Raw genomic sequence first — 27,909 nt, 5'->3', positions numbered from 1 at the left:
AGGTGGGTGAAAAAGGATATTGCTGTGATTTATGTCATAGAGTGTTCTGCTGATGTTTTCCTCTAAGAGTTTTATAGTGTCTGACCTTACATTTAGGTCTTTAATCCATTTTGAGTTTATTTTTGTGGATGGTGTTAGGGAGCGTTCTAATTATTTTCTTTTACATGTAGCTGTCCAGTTTTCCCAGCAGCATTTATTGAAGAGGCTGTCTTTTCTTCATTGTATATTCTTGTCTCCTTTATCAAACATAAGGTGACCATATGTGCGTGGGTTTATCTCTGGGCTTTCTATCCTGTTCCATTGATCTATATTTCTGTTTTTGTGCCCGTACCATATTGTCTTGATTACTGTAGCTTTGTAGTATCGTCTGAAGTCAGGGAGTCTGATTCCTTCAGGTCTGTTTTTTTGTCCCTCAAGACCGCTTTGGCTATTTGGGGTCTTTTGTTGTTCCATACAAATTGTAAGACTTTTTTGTTCTAGTTCTGTAACAAATGCCATTGGTAATTTCATAGAGATTACATTGAAACTGTGGATTGGTTTGGGTAGTAGTGTCATATTTCACAATATTGATTCTTCCAATCCAAGAACATTGTATATCTCTCCATGTGTTTGTGTCATCTTTGATTTCTTTCAGTAGTGTCTTATAATTTTCTGATTACACGTCTTTTACCTCCTAAGGTAGGTTTATTCCCAGGTATTTTATTCTTTTTGTTGCAACGGTGAATGGGAGTGTTTCCTTAATTTCTCTTTATAATCTTCCATTGTTAGTGTATAGGAATGCAAGAGATTTCTGTGCATTAATTTTGTATCCTGCAACTTTATCGAATTCATTGATTAGCTCTAGTCATTTTCTGGTGGCATTTTTAGGATTATCTATGTATAACATCATGTCATCTGCAAACAGTGACAGTTTTACTTCTTTTCCAATTTGTATTCCTTTTATTTCTTTTTCTCCTCTATCGTGGCTAGAACTTCCAAAACTATGTTGGATAATAGTGGCGAGAGTGGACATCCTTGTCTTGTTCCTGATCTTAGTGGAAATGCTTTCAGATTTTCACCATTGAGAATGATGTTTGCTATGGGTTTGTCCTATATGGCCTTTATTATGTTGAGGTAGGTTCCCTCTATGCCCACTTTCTGGAGAGTTTTTTATCCTAAATGGGTGTCGAATTTTGTCAAAATATTTTTCTGCATCTATTGAGATGATCATATGGTTTTTATTCTTCAATTTGTTAATACGGTGTATCACATGGATTGATTTGCGTATATTGAATAATCTTGCATCCCTGGGATAAATCCCACTTGATCATGGTGTATGATCCTTTTAATGTGTTGTTGGATTCTGTTTGCTAGTATTTTGTTGAGGATTTTTGCATCTATATTCATCAGTGATATTGGTCTGTAATTTTCTTTTTTTGTAGTATCTTTGTCTGGTTTTGGTATCAGGGTGATGATGGCCTCATAGAATGAGTTGGGGAGTGTTTCTTTCTCTGCAGTTTTTTGGAAGAGTTTGAGAAGGATGGGTGTTAGCTCTTCTCTAAATGTTTGATAGAATTCACCTGTGAAGCCATCTGGTCCTGGACTTTTGTTTGTTGGAAGATTTTTAATCACAGTTTCAATTTCATTACTTGTGATTGGTCTGTTCATATTTTCTATTTCTTCCTGGTTTAGTCTTGGAAGGTTATACCTTTCTAAGAATTTGTCCATTTCTTCCAGGTTGTCCATTTTATTGACATAGAGTTGCTTGTAGTAGTCTCTTAGGTTGCTTTGTATTTCTGCGGTGTCCATTGTAACTTCTTTTTCGTTTCTAATGTTATTGATTTGAGTCCTCTCCCTCTTTTTCTCGATGAGTCTGGCTAAAGGCTTATCAATTTGTTTATCCTCTCAAAGAACCAGCTTTTAGTTTTATTGATCTTTACTATTGTTTTCTTTGTTTCTATTTCATTTATTTCTGCTCTGATCTTTATGATTCTTTCTTTCTACTAACTTTGGGTTTTATTTGTTCTTCTTTCTCTAGTTCCTTCAGGTGTAAGGTTAGATTGTTTATGTGAGATTTTTCTTGTTTCTTCAGGTAGGCTTGTATTGCTATAAACTTCCCTATTAGAACTGCTTTTGCTGCATCCCATAGGTTTTGGATCATCGTGTTTTCATTGTCATTTGTCTCTAGGTATTTTCTGATTTCCTCTTTGATTTCTTCAGTGATCTCTTGGTTATTTAGTAACGTATTGTTTAGCCTCCATGTATTTGTGCTTTTTATGGGTTTTTTTTTCCCTGTAATTGATTTCTAATCTCATAGCGTTGTGGTCAGAACAGATGCTTGATGTGATTTCAATTTCTTAAATTTACTGAGGCTGGATTTGTGACCCAAGATGTGATCTATCCTGGAGAATGTTCCGTGTGCACCTGAGAAGAAAGTATAATCTGCTGTTTTCAGATGGAATGTCCTATAAATATCAATTAAATCTATCAGGTCTACTGTGTCACTTAAAGCTTGTGTTTCCTTATTAATTTTCTGTCTGAATGATCTGTCCATTGGTGTAAGTGAGGTGTTAAATTCCCCCACTATTATTGTGTTACTGTCGGTTTCCTCTTCTATAGCTCTTAGTATTTGCCTTACGTATTGAGGTGCTCCTATGTTGGATGCATATATATTTATAATTGTTATATGTTCTTCTTGGACTGATCCCTTGATCATTATGTTGTGTCCTTCCTTGTCTCTTATAACATTCTTTATTTTGAAGTCTATTTTATCGGATATGAGTATTGCTGCTCCAGCTTTCTTTTGATTTCCATTTTTATGGAATATCTTTTTCTATCCCCTAATTTTCAGTCTGTATGTGTCCCTCGGTCTGAAGTGGGTCTCTTGTAGACAGTATATATATAGGTCATCTTTTTGTATCCATTCAGTGAGCCTCTGTCTTTTGGTTGGAGCATTTAATCCATTCACATTTAAGGTAATTATTGATATGTATGTTCCTATTACCATTTTCTTAATTGTTTTAGGTTTCTTTTTTTTTTTTTTTTTTTTGGTGGTACGTGGGTCTCTCACTGTTGTGGCCTCTCCCGTTGCGGAGCACAGGCTCCAGACGTGCACGCTCAGCGGCCATGGCTCACAGGCCTTGCTGCTCCGCGGCATGTGGGATCTTCCCAGACCAGGGCACGAACCTGTGTCCCCTGCATCGGCAGGCAGATTCTCAACCACTGTGCCACCAGGGAAGCCCTAGGTTTCTTTTTGTAGGTCCTTTTCTTCTCTTGTATTTCCCACTTAGAGAAGTTCCCTTAGCATTTTTTTGTACAGCTGGTTTGGTGGTGCTGAATTCTCTTAGCTTTTGCTTGTCGGTAAAGCTTTTGATTTCTCTGTTGAATGTGAATGAGATCCTTGCTGGGTAGAGTATCCTTGGTTGTAGGTTCTTCCTTTTCATCACTTTAAATATATCATGCCACTCGCTTCTGGCTTGTAGAGTTTCTGCTGAGATATCAGCTGTTAACCTTATGGGAGTTCCCTTTTATGTTATTTGTTATTTTTCCCTTGTTGCTTTTAATAATTTTTCTTTGCCTTTAATTTTTGTCAATTTGATTACTATGTGTCTCAATGTGTTTCTCCTTGGGTTTATCCTGCCTGGGACTCTCTGTGCTTCCTGGACTTGGGTGGCTATTTCATTTCCTATGTTAGGGAAGTTTTGACTATAAACTCTTCAAATATTTTCTCAGGTCCTTTCTCTCTCTCTTCTCCTTCTGGAACCCCTATAATGCTAATGTTGGTGCATTTAATGTTGTCCCAGAGGTCTTTTAGGCTGTCTTCTTTTCTTTTCATTCTTTTTCTGTATTCTGTTCGTGGCAGTGAATTCCATCATTATGTCTTCCGTGTTACTTACCCATTCTTCTGCCTCAGTTATTCTGCTTTTGATTCCTTCTAGTGTATTTTTCATTTCAGTTATGGTATTGTTCATCTCTGTTTGTTAATTCTTTTAGGTGTTTGTTCTTTAATTCTTCTAGGTCTTTGTTAAACATTTCTTGCATCTTCTCGATCTTTCTGAGGTCTTGGATCATCTTTACTATCATTATTCTGAATTCTTTTTTGGAAGGTTCCCTATGTTCACTTCATTTGGTTGTTTTTCTGAGGTTTTATCTTTTTCCTTCATCTGGTACATAGTCCTCTGCCTTTTCATTTTGTCTGTCTTTCTGTGAATATGGTTTTTGTTCCACAGGCTACAGGATTGTAGTTCTTCTTGCTTCTGCTGTCTGCCCGCTCTCCTGGTTATAGTCTACTCATTTATGCCTACTGTTCACTGTCTCCTTGTGAAGTTTGCTTCTTTTTTTCCTCCTTCTTCTTTTGGACCTGTGGAGATTGTCTCCAATCCCTGAAGGTCCAGCAAGGCAGCAGAAATTATGTTTTATTCAGAGTTGTTTTTCTTTGAAGCAGGAAGGCCCCCCACAGAAACCTAGTCTGGAATGATAATTGAACCAAGATTCCCTTGTTCTAGCTGGTTTTCGCTTACTTTCTTCAAAGCAGTTGTTAGTATAAATATTGAGTTAAAAAAAGAAAGAAAAAAATTTAAAGTGTTTAGGTTTACTTTGTGAAGTAAAAGAGGAACAGTGATCTTTGAAAGGCAGTTAGAAAACTTTTGTTTAAAGACTGCGAAAAATTCTGTTATGTTTTTCAGTGTTTGTGAGCAATGATAATAGCAAAAAAATCAATTTAACTGAAATTTAAAAATTCCCCAAAGGACTTTTGTTCTGAAAAGAAAGCCAATTAAATAAAATGTTGATATTAGTTAAATTTATTGCTGAACTTCAACTGGGAAATTAATGAGATTTTTGCAGAACAATTCATAGCATTAAGAAACATTTTGACTTTTTCAAGGTCAATGATAGAATACACAAACACACACACAATAGAAATCTGTGTCCTAGAGCTGTATGTCTTCTTTCTTTTTTGTTGAAAAGAATGAAAAAAAGATGATAATGGCTATGGTAACAATTTAACAATGAATAGCACAAGAGAAGATTTTAACCTTCCACTAATATTTTAAGGTGGACCTCAATCCTGAGGACAAAAATGGCAAAGATATTTCTTAAAGGAAGATCTGTTATATTACTTCAAGATAAAAACATTAGCTGAGCTATTCAGTAGAATATGTGTGCTATGTCAAAAAAAATTGCCTTTAAGCATTCACTGATTATGCCTTTGTGGATTATCCAAAGGCTTAAATTCTAAATAAATAGACTTGTTAATACATAAAGGTATATTCAGGAAAGCCAATGCCCTCAGTTCCTGTTATCCTATTATCTGCAAGTAGGCTATCCATTTTTGTGGATTATCCCGGAGAGCTGGGCTGCTGCACTGCTGTCTTCAAAATCCCCTTAGCGATATATACTCTTTCTCTCTTTTTCTTATTGTCATTTTATATCTATGCCCTACAGGATGGTAGGAGTTAGTAGCAAATATTTGATGCAGCCAAACAAATCTCATTTTGATGCAGTTCTCTAAGTCTGTCTTCTACTTTTCCCTCACTTTTATATCATTATTGGAAATTATGAATCTTTTTTCCCCCTAACTACTTTGAATTAAATTTGGACATGTTGCTAATATGTACATAATGCTGATTTGGTTTTAAAAAGTGCACTGAAAACAGATTCTGTATCCATCCATACATATATTTTTGTACCCACCCATCCATGAAGTTACCCATTTATAATTCTAATATTTATAGGATAAAAGAAAAGTTTTGTTAATTTATTTATTATTTATTTATTATAGTTTTATTATGCCTATGTGAAGTGATTCTGTCCATCTCTGGCAGGGGGCAGGAAGAACTTTTTTGTAAAATTAGACTACATTTCTTTAGCCCAATCTTCACAATACACCTTCTTGAAATTGCTTCAGTTGTTGTTATTTTGGAATCTATAGATAATGGATTGAGCAATTTCAGTACATTCTAGACAAAATTAACAGAATTTTAGAGCTGGTGGCGTCCCCTTCCGTATAAAGGTGAGAAAATGGAGAAATAATATAATATACCTAAGCTGACAGACCTGAGGAATATTAAAACTAGGATCGAGATGACTGGAGTCTGGAGTCCCAATCCACTGGTTTCTAGTGCTAGTGTATATGAATAGCACAGGATTTGCTTTTATAATCCTGCATTATTAACTGGGTAACAGTTGAAACAAGATAAAGATTAAGTAGAAAAATAAGTCCTCATCATTATGTGAAAAGCTAAATTTTGCCTTGATATAAAATCACAAGCTTGGATGCTTACTCCTCCTAATACTATAAACATGGAGATGAAGTAAAGAGCCCCTATATACAGCATTTCAAGGACTAGGCTTAGTAAGTCTGAGTTTGGACAAGCATCACAAGTTCTCAGGTATCATGATGAAAATCGAAAGTACAGTTTAGATAAAAATATATGGAAAATAGAAATTAAAAAATAATCAGTTCCTCAATTATAATTTTTAAGCCTGGGTGTTTACCAATTTCTTTATTTTTCCTACTAAGAATAAAGAAAACTTCTCTAGGATATCGGAATGGAAAATGATATTAAATATACTCCTTTCTGAAATATGACCTAATTCTATTTCAGAAGTCAATTTGGATACAAAAAAAGGAAAATCAAGGATTCTCAAATATTAACTAGATATTTAAGTGATATTTTGCAAAAGGACTTGATTAATAAAATAAAATTAATGTGAGATTTTTTCTTGATTAAAAAGATACAGACTGAATAGGGGAGTACAGTTATCTGGTTTAAAGCCAAGCCACATGGTATTACTGATTAAGCTGAGAGAAAGATGTCTTGTTCAAGGAGATTAGCATTGATCTTAAAACCAAATTGAGAAGTTAAAGTACAATACAATGAAAATACTTGGGAAATTTAAAAAAAAAAAACCAAAAAACTAATACCTGAGCCCCATCCTCAGAGAGTCTGATTTAATAGGTTTGACAAAATTCTCAAACATAAGCAATTTCTAAACAGCATAGGTGTTTCTAATGTCAAGATTAAGAACCACTGGTATAGAATGTGAAGTGTAGAAAAAATTGAAAACCATATGGGAGGTCACCTACCATGATACGATTTCTGGGAGAATGCTGAAACACTGTTTTATACATTGATGACAGTATATAAATGTTGTTGGCTTTGGTTCTCAGCAGAAAGAAAAATTAGAGAATTAAAGATGGAAGGGGACTTAGTAGGATCACTAATTACGAGAGTCAAGGGTTCTTCAAGGGAAGAAGGGAAAGAAGAAAAGTAAAAACTAATTTTAAGAAAAATTAATGAATATACACATTTTGCTTAAAAAATGCACCTCTAATTTTAATTGCTAATAGCAAGAACTCACCTGTCAGAGAGTAGACGTTATCACTCATCTATTTTTAATTTTTCATTTTATTTATGTGACTAAATGTTAACGAAATATTAAAGTCGACATAAATGATTTGAACAACATGCAGAAAATGATTCTGGGGAAATTATAGTCCATGAATACTGTTGAGTTATTGTTAATCTATACTCAACCATGCCCCAGAGTATTTTTCTGAAATGAAGTTAATTTCAGTTTTTTAGGAGGGAGTCCATACCAAACAAGACAGGATTTTGAACAATGATGATATGACTATTGTAAGTTATATGAGTGTTTGAGAACGATCTAGATGCATCTAATCTTAGATGCATCTAATCTATGTGGTTTTAACATTCAAAATAATAGCTTATCAATCCTATTTATATTTAGAACACTTTGAAATATATTTGCAAGTCTTAGTTCTTATAGAGTTTATATTTTTGAGGATAAACATTTTCTGGAGAGTGGCCAGAATGTTTTAAATAAAAATAGTAAGGTTTAAGAACTAGAATAAGTTGTTTAATAAAAAATTCTTGCCAAGAAAACCCAATTTACTTTATAAATATATATTCTTGGGATTAGAGGGATTGGTAATGCTGCTTATCTGGTAGAATTTGACTAGGTCAGTTTAAGTTTGTTATAAGTGTTAGTAAATGGAGAGGTTACCCTATACATCAAGCATACTCATTTCTGCAAGATGTTTGAAAAAGTCTCATAAAATTTCAATGTGAATTAGATGAGATCTGCAATTGGGTAAATAACCATGTAGAAGTGAGGCAAGTTTTTTTATGGAAGTGTTATAGATTTGGACTTATCCTAGCTAATATTTTTAACAGTGAGTGGGATAAAAACATAGTTGTTAAATGAACCACAACCTTCAACAAATTAAGAAAATATCTATTGACCATCTACTGTATTCCATGGGATGTGTGGACACATCAGGGAGGAATTATCAATATAATAGAATTAGGATTCAAAATTATATCTTTACACTTTGAAACTAGAAAAATCCTAGTTTTAGCTTACAACATCAGATTTTTGAAGGTAGGATGGTAGATGTCTGGCTTGATTATTTGTTCATGGGAATAAGATTTAGAGTTTTGCTCAGTCAGGACCCCAAGGTAAGGGCAATGCATGTTGGAGTGGCTTAATCAGCTCACGTAAAAGTAGGCTGCTTTAAAGAAGTCACAGTGCCTGTAACAGTGGTTAGAACACACCTGAAATATTGGCTCAATTCTGAGCACTTTGCTTAAAAGGTCCTTGAGGACCCTAAGGTATTCATTTTACATATTAGTGAGCAGAGAGATACTGTCTTATATTGATAGTGCAGTAATTAATGTGTAAGTGTATTATTTTAAAGCATAGTAACAATAGGACTAAAAAAATACAATGTTTAGATTGGGGCAATGGGAAGAGAAAGGGAGAAAATGAGTGTAAGTAACTGCATTACTTTCAGAGGAGAATGTCATTCAATGTATGATTAATATATGCTGTGTTCACGCACGTGTGCGCGCGCGCACACACACACACACACACACACACACAGCTACTATTTGGTGTTACGGGGAAAACCATAACTCAAAAAAAGTTAAAGAAGGCTGTCTCTGAGGAGTGGGACTTGAGGCCGAGAGGGATGGGTTGAAGAAAAATCCCTTCGGTGCTATTGCATTTTACACCATGGACATATCTTATTATATTTTTTAAAAGGTAAACAAAGCCTGGATGACCATCCTCCCCTGGAGAGAAAATGGAAAAAAAAGACAAAGTGAGAGAATCAAGAGGCTGCCATGGTGGAGGGGGATCTAAAAATGATGTTATGATGTTGAAAGAACTGGGGCCATTTACCCTGGATAAAGAGGTATACGAAGAGGCTTATGTAGGAAAAGACAGTAGGATAGAATCAAAAGGTAGAAGAGGACATCTTTGGCTAATCATAATGACTACTCTAGGGATTCCTATCCCATGAGATATCAGGATCTGTATGGGAGATGTGTGTGTCTATGTATCCAAAGAAATTATGTGGAAAATTGTGTGCATGTATGGGTATATGCATTTAGGAGGAGGGGATGGACCATCGTTTTCAAATGATTTTTTTTTCCCCCAAAGGAGTATATGATTTAAAATAGGTTAAAAACTACTGGGTAGCCTGCCCTATGGAGTAATAAACACTCGTGTAAACAGAGGTCATCTTTTATAGATAATTTAAAATAATTCTCATACTGGATAAGATGCACTAGTTTATTTGAAAGAAACTTTTTTGCTCTTAGGTTCTAATGTTTATGCAATAAAAAGAATAAAATACACTTAATAATGAAAAAGAAAACATTTACTGAACACTGACCACATACTGGTCATCATGCTAAATGCTTGACATGGGCTCTCATTCACTCTTCATAGCATCAGATTAGGTAGGTACCACATCAAAAACTCAGAGAGACAAAGAAACTTACTAGAGGTCACCCTGCAGTAAGGGATAGAGCCAAAATCAGAACCCCAAAAGTTTGGCCCTAGAGCTGGCCCGCTGGTCCCTATTGGAGAGGATTTTCGCTGTCTTCACCCTGACTCTCCCTCACTGCCCTGTGTTAATTCTGCACCATGACTGACAGTGGCAACACTTGCATCTACAAAGCTGCTCTTCCCATTTCCTTCAGTGTTTACCTTGTTCCATCTGCATGTCATTTTTTGTGTCTTAATTGTCTGTGTTTTATCTGAACTTGATTTCATTTAATAACAAGTCTTTTATTTCATCAAAAAATATATACATATATTATCTGTCTACCTATCTATCTATCTATCGAAAGAGGTTGTATTCGTTTTCTATTGCTACTGTGACAGATAACCACAAACTCAGTGGTTTGAAACAACACACCTTTAATGTTTTGTAGGTTAGAATTCCAGCCTGGGTCTCACTGGGCTAAAATCAAGGTACTCCAAGGGCTGTCTTCTTTTCTGGAGGTTCTGGGGGAGAATCGTTTCCTTGCCTTCTCCAGCTCTCCGGTTCATGGCCCCCCCTTTCTCCTTTCTTGAAGCCAGGAACATTAGGTAGAGTCCATCTCACATCCCATCACTCTGATCTCCCTTGTGATTACATTGGACTTGCCCAAATCAACCAGGATAATCTCTCCATCTCAAAGGCCTTAATTTATGGCATCTGCAAAATCTCTTTTGGCATGTAAGATAGCATATTCACATTTTCCAGGGATTAGGACGTGGGCATCTTTGAAGATGATTACTCTGCCTATCGTAAGCACCTACTAAATGCACGCACTTTTCTGGGGACTGAGACAAAACACAGTCCCTTCCCTAGAAGAGATTACAGTTGAGGAGATACTGAAACAGAGAAGGGAAATACAAAAAATATGTGCTATGAGAGAAGTGTGAACAATTACAGCACTATGCAGAGCCTGCCTGGGATCGAGGGTGAGCTAGAGAAAATCTGGCTAAAAAATTAGAATTATTCTTGACGTACTCCTGTGACTTTGTTACGTTTCATGCAGGTTTTGAGACTCTGGGATATTCGGCACCAGCTGTCCATCCAGAGGATAGCTTGTTCTTTCTCCAAAAGTCAGGACTTCAGATGTCTCTTCCACTTTGATGAAGCCCACGGACGGCTTTTCATCTCATTTAATAACCAGCTAGCATTGCTGGCAGTGAAAAGTGATTCCGGCAAGAGGGTGAAAAGCCACAAGAAAGCAGTCACTTGTGTGCTTTACAATTCAGTCTTGAAGCAGGTAATGATGTTTTTCTGTCACTCTCCTGACATGTCCCCACATCCAGAGGCTTATTTCCTTAATTCAATCTAAGGACAAATATAGAAAAGGAAATGTGGAAAAGAAATGATTTAATAACTGTTGCATTTCTGCAATAATGTGTATTCAGGTGGATTTGAAGAGTGATTTCATTTTCAACCAGTGACCACAGCAGCACTGATAGAGTTACTAGGAGGAAACATTCCAGCTAAAACAAACACAACGTGGAATGTAATTGAACTTATCTTTGTTACCCGCTAGTTTGGGTTTTGATGCTAAACGCAAGTGAACCTGGCTGTAAAATTCCCTTTTATGAACACCATCCTCCTGCATCCCCATGGAAAGATCTGAAATATGCATGAAATGTAATTAGCAAAGATCCATTTTGCCGGCATAGTTTAGGCAAGTGGCTCACAGTGGCAGCCCGGAATGTATTCATAATAAAATGATTCAGTTAAATGTGGTGCCACTTGGTATGCAGTGCGAGTGTTGTTTGTCTCCCGACCACGGTAATGATGCTTTGCAGCTTTTGCTTATGGGAGCGCTCCCTGCATGTCAATGAGGAAGCGGGCTCCTCTGGAGTGGAGATGCCGCAAGGACCACAGGCCTTCTTAGAGGAAAGGGAGGGCCAGCCTGTGGATATCACAGAGCGAGCGGGCACCCATGGAGCTTAGTCTGCGACCGTGATCACCTCAGGCCTGATAGTCACAGCACAGCTGGAGCCAAGCAGACAGCCAGTATCCAGCTTGTGACCAATTAAACAGTAACTCTAGCCCATTCTATCTTTCCTTGCTGCCGAAGCTTCTGCATCTGCACAGAAATGAGTAGTTCAGATTGGGTGCAAGGGGAGGAGAGCCCTTTGTTAGTATTGAGTAGTGTGTCATGTCACTACTTCAAACACTCTGTTTTCCGGTTATTCTAGGAGATAAAAATCCTTTACAAAACGATCCATTTTGAATTCCATCTTCAGGGAGAACATTCCCTCGTAAATGTTTTACTGAACTTTATGAACACAACCAGTTAATGCGACTCCCTGGTGGCCACTGAGAGATGTATTTGTTTCCAGGAGAACATTCTGCTAATTGAGATCTGCAAAGTTAAAGTGCTAGGTTTGTGTGTTGATGTTATGATCTGCTATTGCCTGACCATAAAATGAGCAATCTTCCATGAGGAATTCAGGAAATGGGGCACAAAGAAGGTCTGGAATCTTCCATTTGGAACATGAAGATAAAGCCAAGATAACACAAAGATATGCAAGTTATAGGCAACAATAGACTATGCACATTTGGAATATCATATAGAAAGAATCTGTACAAATGAGTTGGATATTCATGCCTCTACTTATTTCTGCTGTTAAAAGTATAAATAATTAAATGCATTAATATGTATATAAAGCACATAGAGCTGTGTGTCATACATAAGTGTTTCCTGACTATTAGCAGCTAAGTTATAGAGAAACACTTTAATGTTGTATAACATTTATAATTGTAAAAATATGTTGCAGTCAAGTGCAAAGAAAATAATATCACCCACAGTCCCATCAGCCAGTGATAATTTATCATTTCAGAATAATTAGACAAAGCAAATAAAACAGTTTTGAATAAGTTTCAGGTGCCAAGAATGAGGGATCAAAGATTCACGTGCCACATAGTTTCTTTGCCCCCGTAGTTCAGGGAGACTCAGGTTCTGGGCGTCTTCCAAGAGCTCATTGCTGGGTAGGTGCTCATTACAGGATGGTGGGGTGAAAGAAGAGGAAGTAGACACATGACCAGCTCACAAGGAAACAGTGGAGTAGAGTGAAATGAATGGGGCAAAAGCAAAGTGCTATCCTTGGAAAGTGATCAAATCTGGCTGGGGCTGGGGTGGGTGACATTCAGCAGAGCCCTAAAATCTAGAGTGGGAACCCCTAAGAGGAGAGAAGGAGGTAGTTCCAGACAGAAGGTACAACATGGCCACCTGCAAAGAAGCTTGGGCACAGACTCTACATTTTTTTTCAGGGAGAGGGTTTATTCTGGTATGGCTAGTTTGGGGAGACTTAGCAAAAACTGTGGGACTTGAGGCAGTGAAGGGAGCTTAGAGCCAGACTGTGAAGGTCATTCACTCAATGTACCAAGGTCTAGTCTTGGAAAAATATAGACTTGAGGTTAGAACAGCAGTTCTCACAGCGTGATCTCAGATCCCTGGGGAAGTCAGATCCTTTCAAAGGATCTTCAAGATCACAGCTCTTTTCATTATAATATTAACTTGCTGTTTACTTTTTCCTCTCTTGTTTCATGAGTGTACAAGGGAGCTTTCTAGAGGCTCTATGATGAGTGAGGACATCATTGCTCTGATGGCTAAAGGAATATGTGCTTTTGTATTCCTGTGTTTTAACAATTTCTCAGTTTAAATTTCTACTTTGGTAAATATATATGTTTCTCTGTCTGTCTCTGTCTTTATCTCTACCTCTGTCTCTGTCTCTATTGCCCACATAAACAGAAGCTATTTGGATTCTTCAATAATTTTTAGTAGTATAAAGGGATTCCGAGATCAAAAGTTTTGAGAACTGCTGAGTTAGAGAAATGTGAGTTCAAATGTTGGGCAGACTATTTATCGTGTCTAAGCTTCAGTTTATTGACTTTCAAAAGTGTGTGTGTGGCAGGGCGGGGGTGGTGTGAGCATAGACGTAATAATGGTAACAACAGGTATCTCTGCAGCATTGCCTTACTGTGTCCTGCCTCTTGGAAGTCGTCCTCCTTCCTCCCAGGCGGCCAGCCCTGGCAAGTCTCCCCGGCTCCCCCATACCTCTCAGGTTGAAGGGTGATGCTTTAGGACACCTCTTTTTCTTATTAACATCTTGATATTTCTTACTCTTTATTTTACCCATGTGTCATATGAAAGCAGATGTTGGGAAGAGTTAGAAAGGTGGAGGGGCCCCTGAATTGGGCTTTGTCTCTGGTCCCTTGAGGTGAGGAAGAGTTTTTTTCTGCCCCTTCTCTTCTCTGTCATTGAAGTTCCTGCTGGTAAACATTCAGTTCCGGGGCTCATCTCTGGTCCTCTCGACATCCGAGGTCTCCAGGGACATCTCCTACCATACCTCTCTCCCCTCTCTGCGCGTCGGTTGCATTTCTAGTTGTTTTCCAATTAAACACTTGGCTAAATTCTCACTTTCTCCCCTCACATGTTTGATGGAAGGGAAAGATCCTTGTTTTCCCCTTCTGTGTTTTCCTACAACTCCCAACACTCTTCTGAGCACCAATGGATGTTCAATTCCTTTTACTGCTATTTCTAATTCTAAGTTCAAAACGAACCCATGCTTTTTCAGTCCACTGGTGCTTGCGCTTTGGTTATTTGGTTTGGTGTCTTTTTGAAAGACTTTCCTTTTATCTGAATCTAATGAAAACCTTCCTTTCCATTGTCATTTCAACATGTTGCTGACACTTTACTATTATTTCATTCTATTTGGTCATCAGTGGGAACCTACCATTATTTCTATATGAAAGTGACATGGCATATTTCTGTGACTTTTCTTTATTTTCCTGCCTTTTGGTACACTCGCATCCTAATCTAAGAAAGTGATGTTAAGCCACACAGGGCCTTTGAAAAGGAACCTTATGCTTTATTTCACCAGCAAAGCTTGCCCTCACAGCTAGTAGCAGAACAAGTTGGGACAGGTTGAGGGAGTCCCTGGAATGCACAATTTTGAAAGAATCAAAGTCACTCAGTATCCTGGAGGTAGTTCTAATGAACTGTCTTTGCATAGAATTCTTAAATAAAGCTTTTCTTAAAAACCCATGAATGCTGGGGAACTTTAAAAATGTATTTGTAGGTAACATATAAACTGGAATAGATAAAATTTCTGACTTATCACCATGGCTCTCATCCTAATGATGTGGGTTTATGTGTTTTTGTAAAATAGGTCATGTTTCAGTGTGTTTTGCATCTAGACATATTTATCGTCAGGCTAAATATATCAGTATCATCAAATCTTGACAGACAATGATATTTACTATTTTTCTCATTGAAATAATTTATTTTTTGTAAAACATTACTTGCTTATTATAAGAAATTAAAACAATGCAGTAAGTTCAGGTAAAGAATTAAATATTGCTGAAACATCATCAAAATATCGAGATATCTCTCTGTGCATAGACTATTTCACCTGAATATGGTTCTGTAACTTACTTTCTTATTCTGAAACATAGTGGAATTATTTCCTTGTACCTAAATGTGGGTCTACTTCATCATTTTTAAAAGGCAGCACAGTGTCTCATTGTATGTATGTATCATAATTTACTGATCCATTTGCCTCGACGAGCATTTTGCTATTATGCATTTCTTTATGCATAAATATATTCATGCTCATGACTTTATCTCTGTAAGGTAAAATCTTGAGAATGAATTTCTAGGTTACAATATATGCATATGAGACAATTTGATACAAAAATGGCTTCCTGAATCTTCCCATTTTACCTGATCTCTAAGAGTAGAAACATTAATCACATACGTACGTAAAGAGACCTGTCAGACAGTGGCTGCCTGGCGGCCTCCAGCAGGACTCCTGAGATCCCTGACAGGGCTCCTGTAATTCAGCATGGGATGTTGGCTTTGACAATTTGAAGATTAGACCTCTACTTTACCCAAAGTAGTGTTTTTTCTTGAGGACCAACTCTCACACTCTCACAGGTAACATGATGCCAATCATTCATTAAAAATGGGACTGGGGTATAATTTTTTAGTGACAGTGCATCTCCTGTCCTCGTTTCTGCATATGATTTTGGGGGAATTGAGATATTTGAGAATCTAACCAATTCAATTGGTAGTTCCTGTGGGAAATGTAATACCTGAGCAGAGGGAAGGGGACAAGCTTGAGAGAAATTTATCCCCACCTTACAAAGCACCTCTTCAGTGCTTGTATTTAAGGCAAAATCAATGAGCTTCTAATTGAACAGAACTGGATGAACACTAGTGAAAACTTTCTCTTTGCCTGCTTACTGCTGGGCTCCAAGTGACCAGGCTTCAGTTAACGTGGCTTTTCTTCACTGGTCAGCTTAAGGCTGTCCTTGGTTACATGTCAATACTGAGGCTATGAGCTCTGGTCACTTGATGAAGTTGTGGGAAACACCCTAGCCTTAAGGTTAAACCAACACACACACACATACAAACACACACACACACACACACACACACACACTTATTTAAATGTGGTTACTTAGAAGGAATAATATATTTCAGTGTTATAAAACTCAAATGGACAAAGGGTATACAGTGAAAATTTCCTCTTATCCCTGTTTTTACCTACCAGTTTCCTTCCCTGGAGGCAACCAGTTCATGAGATCCATGAGCAACCCTTTAAGGGCTGTTGTATTCATATACAAGTAAATATGTATACTCACTTTTAAATAGATGTATATAATAATTCTTAATATTTAAGAATATTTATTATTTTAATTGCTCTTTGCACAGAAACACTGCTCTGTACATTGATTTTCCACCCAACAATACAGCCGAAAGATCATTTTATTTATCTCCTTATCCAGAGTATCCTCTTTCTTTTTGTCAGCTGCATGGTATTCTATTAAATGGGTGTGCCAAACTTTATTAATCAGTTCTTATGGGCATTTAGATGGATTCCAGTATTTTTGTATTACAATTAATGTAGTAATTTTTTACCTTGAATGCACAAATTTTGGCACTAGTGAGGAAATATCTGTGAGATAAATTTCTAGAACTGGAGTTAGTGGGTCAGAGAGTGTTTAAGACAGTAACCTTGACAGATGTTGTCAAATTTTCTGCATAAAAGGTGCATTAAATCCATCAGCAGGGTAAAAGATGACCCTTTCCTCAGCCTCTCTCATTAACACAGTTTCAGCTATTTTTTTTTTTTTTTTTTTTTTTTTTTTGCGGTACGCGGGCCTCTCACTGTTGTGGCCTCTCCCGTTGCAGAGTGCAGGCTCCGGACACGCAGGCTCAGCGGCCATGGCTCACGGGCCCAGCTGCTCCGCGGCATGGGGGATCTTCCCGGACCGGGGCACGAACCCGTGTCCCCTGCATCGGCAGGCGGACTCTCAACAACTGCGCCACCAGGGAAGCCCCTCAGCTATTTTTTTAAGACTATTTAAAAAAAAATTTTTAAGAGCATTTTTAGGTTCATAGCAAAATTAAGAACAAGGTACAGAAATATCCCGTATACTCCTGTCCCTCACATGCATAACCTCTTCCTTTATCCACATTCCCCAGTAGAATGGTATATTTGTTACACTTGATAAAACTATATTGACACATCCTTACCATCAAGTGTAATCACAGTTTATATAAGGGGTCCACTCTTGGTGTTATGTACTTTAAGAGTTTAGACAAATGTATAATGACATGTCCATCATTATAACATCATAAAAATCCTCTGTGCTCCACCTATTTATCCCACCACCCACTGATATTTTTACTGTCTACATAGTTTAGTTTTTTCAGAGTGTCATATAATTGGAATACAATATGTAGACTTTTCAGATTGGCTTCTATTACTCAGTAGTATGCATTTACATTTCCTCTATGTATCTTAATGTCTTGATAGCTTATTTTTTTAGAACACTGAATAATATTCCATTGTATGGATGTACCGCAGAGTATTTATCCATTCACCTGCTAAAGGACATCTTAGTTGTTTCCAAGTACTGGCAATTATGAATACAGCTGCTATAAACATCTGTGTGCAGGCTTTCGTGCGGACATGAGTTTTCAGCCCCTTTGGGTAAACATCAAACAGCATGGTGGCTGGATTATATGGTAAGAGTATATTTAGTTTTGTAAAAAGATTGTCAGTTGCCTTCTAAAGTGGGTGTACCATCTTACTTTCCCACCATCAAAGAAAGAGTTCCTATTGCTCCACATCCTTGTCAGCATTTGGTGTTGTCAGTGTTCTAGATTTAGTCCACTCTAAGAGATGTGTAGTATCACATTTTTGTTTTACTTTGTATTTCCTTGATGGCATATGATGGGAAGTATCTTTTCAAATGCTTACTTGCCATTTGTTTACCTTCCTTAGTGAGGTGTCTGTTAATGTCTTTGGCCCATTTTTGTAATTGGGTTTTTTGTTTTCTTATTGTTGAATTTTAAGTGTTCTTTGTGTATTTTGGGTAACAGTGATTCATCAAATATGTCTTTTGGAAATATTTTCTCCCGATCTTGGCTTGTTTTTTTATTCTCCTGACAGTGTCTTTTGCAGGGCAGAAAATTTTAAATTTAATGAAGTCTAGCTTTCAATTATTTTTTCATGTACTATACCTTTGGTGTTTTATCTAAAAATTCATCATCAAACCCAAGGTTATTTAAATTTTCTCCTATGTTACCTTCTTTGAGTTTTATAGTTTTGTGTTTTGTATTTAGGTCTGTGATCCATTTCAAGTTAGTTTTTGTGAAAGGTGTAAAGTCTGTGTCCAAATTCATATTTTTATATGTGGATGTCCAGTTGTTCAAGGACCATTTGTTGAAAAGATTATCTTTTCTCCATTGTATTGCCTTTGCTTTTTTGTCAAAGATCAGTTGACTATATTTATGTAGTCTAATTTTGTGCTCTCTATTTCGTTCTACTGATCTGGTTGTCTATTCTTTTACCAATATCATACTGTCTTGATTATTGCAGCTTTATAGTAAGTTGTGAAGTCAGGTAGTGTCAATCCTCTGATTTGTTCTTCTTCTGCAATATTGTGTTGCTACATCTGAGTATGTGGTTTTTCTCTATAAACTTTAGATCAGTTTGTTGATATCCATCCACAAAGTAACTTGTTGGGGTTTTGATTTGAATTGCATGAAACATGTAGATTAACTTGGAAAGGACTGAAATCTGGACAATATTAAGTCTTCCTAACCATGGACATGGAATATCTCTCATTTATTTAGTCTTTGATTTCATTCATCAGAGTTTTTTACTTTACCTCATATAGATCTTCTACATATTTTATTAGATTTATATTATTTCAGCTTTGTGAATGCTAATGTAAATTGTATTGTGGTATTATTTCCAAATTCCTCTTGTTCATTGCTGCTGTATAGGAAAATGATTGATTTTTGTATATTAACTTTGTATCCTGCAATCCTGCAATAATCGCTTCTTAGTTCCAGGAGATTTTTTTGGTCAGTTCTTTAAGATTTTCTACATAGAGGATCATGTCATCTGCTAGCAAAGGCAGTTTTATTTCTTTGTTCCCAACCTTTTATGCCTTTTCCCCTTTACTTGTCTTATTGCATTAGGCAGAGCTTCCATATAATGTTGAAAAGGAGTGATGAGAGGGAACATCCTTGCCTTGTACCTGACCTTAGTAAGAAAGAGTCAAGATTCTCACTATTAAGTATGAGAGTAGATCCATGTTTTTTGTAGATATTTTTTGTCAAGTGAAGGAAGTTCCCCTCTATTCTTATTTTACTGAGAGTTTTTAATCATAAGTGGGTGTTGGATTTTGTCATGGGTTTTTTTTTTTTTTGCATCTGTTGATATAATCATGTGATTTTTCTTTTTAAGCCTATTGATATGATGGTTTACATCAGCATTACCCAATCTTTTTGGCGCCAGGGACTGGTTTCGTGGAAGACAGTTTTTCCACGGATGGGGTGGGGGTGGGGGTGGGGGATGGTTCAGGTGGTTATGTGAGTGCTGGGGAGCGATGGGGAGTAGCGGATGAAACTTTGCTTGCTTGCCCCCTGCTCACCTCCTGCTGTGCAGCCTGGTTCCTTACAGGCCCAGGGGTTGGGGCCCCCTCGTTTACATTAATTAATTTTTAGAAGTTGAACCAACCAAATTCTTCTGATTCATTGTTGGAGTTGATTTAAAAAAATTTTTTTTTGAAGATTGGTTCAAGATGGCAGAGTAGGAGGATGTGCGCTCACTCCGTCTTGCTAGAGCACTGGAGTCACAACTAACTGCTGAACAATCATCAACAGGAAGACACTGGAACTCACTGAAAAAGATATCCCACATCGAAAGACAAAGGAGAAGCCACAATAAGACAGTAGAAGGGGTGCAATCACAATAAAATCAAATCCCATAGCTGCTGGGTGGGTGACTCACAGACTGGAGAACACTTATATCACAGAAGTCCACCCACTAGAGTGAAGGTTCTGAGCCTCATGTCAGGCTTCCCAACCTGGGAGTCCAGCAAAGGGAGGAGGAATTCCTAGAGAATCAGACTTCGAAGTCTAGTGGGATTTGATTGCAGGACTTCAACAGGACTGGGGAAAACAGAGACTCCACTCTTGGGGGGCACACACAAAGTAGTGTGTGCATCGGGACCCAGGGGAAGGAGCAGTGACCCCATAGGAGACTGAACCAGACCTACCTGCTAGTGTTGGAGGGTCTCCTGCAGAGGCGGGGGGTGGCTGTGGCTCACCACGAGGACAAGGACACTGGTAGAAGAAATTCTGGAAAGTACTCCTTAGTGTGAGCTCTCCCAGAGTTGGCCATTAGCCCCACCAAAGAGCCGGCTAGGCTCCAGTGTTGGGTTGCCTCAGACCAAACAACCAACAGGGACAGAACCCAGCCCTACCCATCAGCAGACAAAGCAGATTAAAGTTTTACTGAGCTCTGCCCACCAGAGCAACACCCAGCTCTACCCACCACCAGTCCCTCCCATCAGGAAACTTGCACAAGCCTCCTAGATAGCCTTATCCACCAGAGGGCAGACAGCAGAAGCAAGAAGAACTACAGTCCTGCAGTGTGTGGAATGAAAACCACATTCACAGAAACATAGACAAAATGAGAAGGCAGAGGGCTATGTACCAGATGAACGAACAAGATAAACCCCCTGAAAAACAACTAAATGAAGTGGAGATAGGCAACCTTCCAGAAAAAGAATTCAGAATAATGATAGTGAAGATGATCCCAGACCTCGGAAAAAGAATGGAGGCAAAGATCGAGAAAATGCAAGAAATGTTTAACAAAGACCTAGAAGAATTAAAGAATAAACACCGAGAAGAATTAAAGAACAAACAAACAGAGATGAACAATACAATAACTGAAATGAGAAATACACTAGAAGGAATCAATAGCAGAATAACTGAGGCAGAAGAATGGATAAGTGACCTGGAAGACAGAATGGTGGAATTCACTGCCATGGATCAGAATAAAGAAAAAAGAATCAAAAGAAATAAAGACAGCTTGAGGGACCTCTGGGACAACATTAAATGCAACAACATTTGCATTATAGGGGTTCCAGAAGGAGAAGAGAGAGAGAAAGGACCTGAGAAAATATTTGAAGAGTTTATAGTCGAAAACTTCCCTAACATAGGAAATGAAATAGCCACCCAAGTCCAGGAAGCACAGAGAGTCCCAGGCAGGATAAACCCAAGGAGAAACACATTGAGACACATAGTAATCAAACTGACAAAAATTAAAGGCAAAGAAAAATTATTAAAAGCAACAAGGGAAAAACAACAAATAACTTAAAAGGGAACTCCCGTAAGGTTAACAGCTGATATCTCAGCAGAAACTCTACAAGCCAGAAGGGAGTGGCACTATATATTTAAAATGATGAAAGGGAAGAAACTACAACCAAGGATACTCTACCCGGCAAGGATCTCATTCACATTCAATGGAGAAATCAAAAGCTTTATAAACAAGCAAAAGCTAAGAGAATTCAACGCCATCAAACCAGCTGTACAACAAATGCCAAAGGAATTTCTCTAAGTGGGAAACACAAGAGAAGAAAAGGACCTACAAAAACAAACTCAAAACAATTTAAAAAATGGTAATAGGAACATACATATCGATAATTATCTTAAATGTGAATGGATTAAATGCTCCAACCATAAGACACAGGCTCACTGAATGGATACAAAAAGAAGACCTATATATATACTGTCTACAAGAGACCCACAAGTGGGTTTTTTTTAGACTACATATATATAGTTGGTCTTATTTTTGATCTGCTCTGACACTTTGACTTGATTTGTACATTTTGACCTTTGACATTTTAAGTGATTATTGATACAGTTGGATTAATATTGATAGAGTTGGATTAATATCTACCATATTTGTTACTGTTCTCTGTTGGTTGCCCTTATTCTTTGCTCCTATTTTTGTCTTTTACATTTTTTTTTTTTTGCCTCTTGTGGTTTTAATTGAGTATTTTAAATGATTCTGTTTCCTTTCCTTTCTTAGCATTATCAGTCATATATATATATTTTTAAAACTTTCCTTTGATTGCCCTGGAGTTTTCAATATACATTTATAACTAATCCAAGTCTACTTTCAAATAACACTATATTGTTTCACAGGTAGTGTTAGTACCTTATACTAATAAAATAATCTAATTCCTCCCTCTTGTCCCTTGTATCATTGCTGTCATTCATCTCCCTTAAGTACATAATTTAATTATATACATAATTACACATTATGTATATATATAATACATATTAACTATATAATTTAATACATTGTTGCCATTATTGGTTTGAGCAAACTGTTACCTATTAAGTCAATTAAGGTTAAAACAAAAGTTTTTTTAATCTTCACTTATTCCTATTCAATATTCTTCCTTTCTTTTTGTAGATCCAATTTTCTGACCTATATTAATTTTCTTTTCTCTGAAGAACGTCTATTTTGAAGTCAGGTCTACTGGCAACAAATTCCCTCAATTTTTCTTTTTCTGAGAATGTCTTTATTTCTCCTTTATTTTTAGTTGTTTTTGCAGGATACACAATTCTGGGTTGGTGACTTTTTGCTGTCAGCACTTTAATTTCACTCCAATCCCTTCTTGCTTGCATGTTTTCTGAGAAGTCAGGTGTAATTCTTATCTTTGTTCCTTTGTAGGTAAGGTAGGTATCTTTCCACTGGCTTCTTTCAAGATCTTTTCCTTATCCTTGATTTTCTGTAGTTTGAATATGATATACCCAGGTGTAGTTTTTTTACATGTATCCTTCCTGGTGTTATGTGAGCTTCCTGAATCTGTGGTTTGATGTCCAACACTAATTAGGGGAAGTTCTCAGTCATTATTGTTTCAAGTATTTCTTCTCTTCCTTTCTTTCTTCTCCTTCTGGTATTCTCATTATGTGAATGTTACACCTTGTTTAGTTTTCCCACAGTTCTTGGATACTGTATTTTTTTTTTTCAGTCTCTGCACGCATTGCTTTTCAGTTTCTGAGGTTTCTGATTTATCCTCAAGCTCAGAGATGCTTTCCCTAGCCATATCCAGTCTACTAGTAAGCCCATCAAAGGCATGCTTCATTTCTGTTACAATATTTTTGATCTAGCTCTAGCATTTCTTCTTGATTCTTCTTAAGGATTTCCATTTCTCTACTTATGTTACCCAGCCCACCTGTTCTTACAAGCTGTCTATTTTACCCATTAGACCCCTTAGCTTATTAACATTAGTTGTCTTGAATTCCAGATCCGATCATTCTAACATCTCTGCCATGTCTGAGTCTGATGCTTGCTCTATTTCTTCAGACTATGTTATTTTGCCTTTTAGTATGTTTTGTAAATTTTCTTGATAGTCGGACATGTTGTGCTGGGCCAAAGGGACTGACGTAAACAGGCCTTTCGAGATGTGGTGGCCAGGTGGTGGGGGTGGGAGTATTCTGTAGTTCTGTGATTAGGTCGCAGTCTTTTAGTGAGCCTGTGCCTCTGGACTGTGCACTTCACCTATGCTTCTCAGTCGTCTTCCACCCTTCGGTGAAACAAGAAGGCTAGAACCAGCTAGAATTTTGTCTTTTCTTTTCCCATATCGGTTAGGCTCTGATGAAACCCCAGCAAGTTAGGTTCTGTTAAACATTTTCCCCCGAGGGCAGACCTTGTTAAGAAGAACAGAGCTGTCTGACGTATTTTGAAGCTGTTCCTTCCCTCTGACCCTGCCAGAGCATGAGGGGATTTTTCTCTAATATTTATAGGGAGAACCTGGTCCATAACCTCAAAATAAAACTCATAAACTTGTGGAGGCTCCCCTATCACCAGCTCCCAGAATTTTTAACTCTCAGACTTATCCACTTTGAGCCTCCAGTGGTTTGTAAGTTACAGTTCAGGTTTTCCTCTCTTGGCTCTGTTTCCTGGGGAGCTTTCAGTTCATGAGTTTCTGCTCTGGTAGGTTGTGATTTTCTCGATCTGCCTGTTGGTCTCTCCAGTTTGGAGGGCAGTGATCTGCCCTGTGACCTCACTTCTCTTACTGATCTAAGAGGAGTTGTTGATCTTTCGGTTTTTCCGGGTTTTTACTCACTGTTAGGATGGAGTGACAACTTCCAAGCTTGCCGTGCCAGGACCTGCAAGTCCAATGCAGTCTCAACTATTTTTTGAAGTAGTTTTTCTTAGCAATTTTTTAGAAGGAGGGACATGGTGAAGTTTTAGAGTCAGAGTTCCTAATGCTTTCCATTGAGCAAGTAATTGAATTTCTCTAAGCAATGTTTTCTTATGTGTAATATAAGAATTATAATACCTCCTGTGTAGATTTTCTGTGGACAAAGAATATTGTGTATAAAGATACATAGAACAAAGTGGGAGTAAAAGCTAAATAAAATTACCCCAAAAAAGGGAAGTGATACTTTTCTGACTTCATACCCTAATCCCTGTGGGTGCCTACTGATTGGGGGAGTGTTCTGAGCACCTGTATAATGATCACAGGCGGTCACAGCCTGTGGTCCTTCCCGTTATTCATACTGCCTAAGCCTTGCTGGCCTCCTTTCTAGTCCTTGAACGTACCAAGGACACTCTGTCTCAGGGCTTTTGTGTTGCTGTTTCCTTTTCCTGGGACTCTCTTCACCCAGGTATCTGCATGGCTCCCTCCCTGACCTCTGTGTCTTTCTTCAAATAATTCCTCAGGGAAACCTTCCCAGAGCCCCCAGCTTTTCACCCACTCTCAGTGATCTCTACCTCCTTCTTGGTTATATTTTTCTCTATACGCTTATCATCGCTAAACATCGTGTGTGTGTGTGTGTGTGTGTGTGTTTGTGTGTGTGTGCGCGCATGCTTTTTTTCTCATTTAGTTGCATCCCTCCCCTCTTCCCTCACTAAATACAAGGGCAGGAATATTTTACTGTTGGATCCCCAATGCCTAGATCCTGTGCCTTGCATACGGTAGGCGTTTGACAAACTAAAGGAATGAGTCTGAAAGATCCAATTACAAATTAATCTACAAAGAAGTGATATTCTGACAAATCAGATTTATAAATAGAGAATGGCTGCCTTAAAATATTTGAATTCTTTGTCTGTACCAGTACTCTGAGACATTATCGTTCTCCTCGCTTCACTACTTACTGGTAAGTAACTTCTAGAGATTCGATGCGAAATAGAAATAAAGGAGACAACCTGCTTTATATTATGGGACCACAAACAGCACTGACTTAAAAAAATAAAATTATAAACAGCAATTAAGTCAAACGTCCTGATCCCTTGGTAGCCAGCAATATTTGCTGCTGCAATTTTTGGTTTTTCTTGCTTAGACCTAGAATTTGAGATGCATATAAAAGAGAACAGAAGTGCTTATTGTTGTTGGAATAGCAAAAAGACAATTAGGGGACATGGATAGAGCCTCACATATCTTAGAATTGTCTGATTGGCTGTGACAGCTTCAGATGAGAGAGACAAAAAAGACCCATATGTTCCTAAACGGTTATTAACTCAGATACATAAGGTGGAGCGTGCCTCCATCAGAACGATTTGCTCACAGGGTCCGTTTGCACTGAAGTGTAGTTATTAGGAAAGTGCCGCTTCTGCTCTGCAGACGCCAAGGCCCTGTCCTCAAAGGTTAAGGTGTCATCTGATAAGAAGCAGCCAAGAGGAAACTGAAAACCTAAAGGGACTTGGTATCATCAAAATGTGGCATATAAATATGATGCCAATACTTATTCCTGGAGTTTATTGCAGATGAAAACAGCTTGCTAAAAACACGGTCCTCACGGTCCTGTAGTCAAACCACTTCATCTGCCAAGTGATGGGAAACGCCCTCCTCTCTCACTTGACTTTGAACATCTTTTCACCTGCCTTGTTATTCTTGTATTCTGATATTGTCATAGTTTGAGCAGATTCTGGTTAATACCAGGTGTGTGTTTGTGACATAGTCGGTCCTTGTATTTCAACACGTTGTCTTCCTGAAGACTGCGCCTTAAGGTAGATTGCCATAAAATGAAATCTGACTGGCTGTACACTGTTGTCATTATTGATTCCGATTTCGTGAGAAATTGTGAAATGAGTAAAGTGCTGAAAAGTGATGAACAGTATGTTGGGGTTTAGCCAGGTAAGGCAGAGGAGGGAGAGTGCAAAATAGCAAAAAGCAAAGGTTACTAATTCTTGATCGAATGTCTACATTAGATAAAAGTGGTGAGTGGATGATGAAATGCTTTGTAATGTGCGTGATGCCAGTCTTAAACAAGTAAGGAAGTTTTTCTTTGAACATTGTTTACCTTATTTTGCCTTTTTTGTTTCTATCAGGGAATACCCATCTTTTAGTACTGAAATGCCTAGCATATAATAGATGCTCAATAAACGCTTTTTGAATTGAAATCATAAAATCCCCTAACCTTTTCTTCAAAGATGACTATCAAAATTTTTACTCATGCTTGGAATATTATGTTTTCATGGCTTTATCTTTAATGAATACAATCCAAATTCTTAAATAGTTATGTGAGAAAATTCCAAGTGTGATATAATTTTAAATTTCAACGTACATCTTAAAAGCTGGTTTCTGACATGTAGCTGTCTACATTCATTCTCATGGTTGGAAAAAAACAAGACATTAAATGTTTTTCTTAAATTGATTCAGATATGAAAAGGGATATGAGTCCAAATAAAAGGTCAGATGATTAAGCTTAAATAGAATAGTAGCACTAGCTAACTTTTATGACATTTATTGTATGCCATGAACTGTGCTAAATGCTTTACAAATATTAGCTTACTTCAACCTCTTAAAAATGGTTTAAGGTAGTGACAGTGATTCTCTCTGGTTTATAGGTGAGGAAACTGAAGCTTAGAGAGATTAAGTAATGAATCCAAGGTCAGACACTGACATTTAAACTCAGGCATGCTGGCTTGAGCCAGTGCTTAACCACTGTGCATATTGCACAAACCAAAACAAATAGAAACACAGTTACATGGAATGATAATTAAAGTGTTAGGTCACACTATGTTGAAGATCCAGGTCTTTTGTTCTAGAAATTGCACTGTAGCTTAATAACGGTAATTAAACTTTGAAGCTACTTTTGATTTCACAGAGAGAAAATGTGTGGCATAGACATAGTTTTACATCATTTAAGAAATTGTCTGATTAACAGTTGTAATATCAGGGGAAAAGGTCTGTGAGAGCTCCCACACTCACGATCAGTTCTTTGCTGAGGCATAAAGATTGCTAAACGGTGCCCCTTTCATTCAATCCCTCCTCTTCTTTTTTACCTCTGGGACTACTGTCTCAGGTGAGCATCTCCACTGGGACTGATACAGCAGCCTCTAAGTGGTCTTCTCACAACCTGTTTGTTTTCCACACTGCTGCCAGAGGTACCTTCACAAACCAACCAACAAAAATACAATCTCTCTCTCCTCCTTATTAAGAACAAAGAGATTGTTCCTAATTTTATTTTGAGTCATACAGGCCACTGATAACCAATGAAAGCCATGAACCCTTTCCCAGTTTAAAAAAAAAAAAACAATACGCACTACCCATTATTCTCTGGCATTGCTCATTAGGGATTTCAAATATCTGTCGTCAGTTTTCTTCTTCACCTGATATTCCACCATTTATCTCTGTACTCTGGCTCCATTACACTTCTTACTGTTTCTCATGCTTGGAATAGTCTCCAAGTTCTGTCTTCTCATCACTCTTAATTATCTGGGGTAGGATGCTAAAATAGAGGAAGGCCTTATGAT

General features: G+C 37.6%; 1 protein-coding gene across 1 annotated transcript in view; it reads left to right on the top strand.

Moving 5' to 3' along the window:
- The window catches only part of WDR49 (WD repeat domain 49), a gene marked incomplete at its 3' end in the record, with an annotated part of 135,429 nt that overhangs the window by 52,005 nt on the left and 55,515 nt on the right, over positions 1–27,909 (top strand). The window contains 1 exon segment of the mRNA XM_082655286.1: positions 10,842–11,075. Coding sequence (XP_082511412.1) covers positions 10,842–11,075 — 234 coding nt within the window.

The sequence above is a fragment of the Grampus griseus genome, assembly GCF_964374135.1.
Source record: "Grampus griseus genome assembly, chromosome: 5".
Lineage (NCBI taxonomy): Eukaryota > Metazoa > Chordata > Mammalia > Artiodactyla > Delphinidae > Grampus > Grampus griseus.
This window is presented reverse-complemented; position numbering and strand designations above follow the sequence as displayed.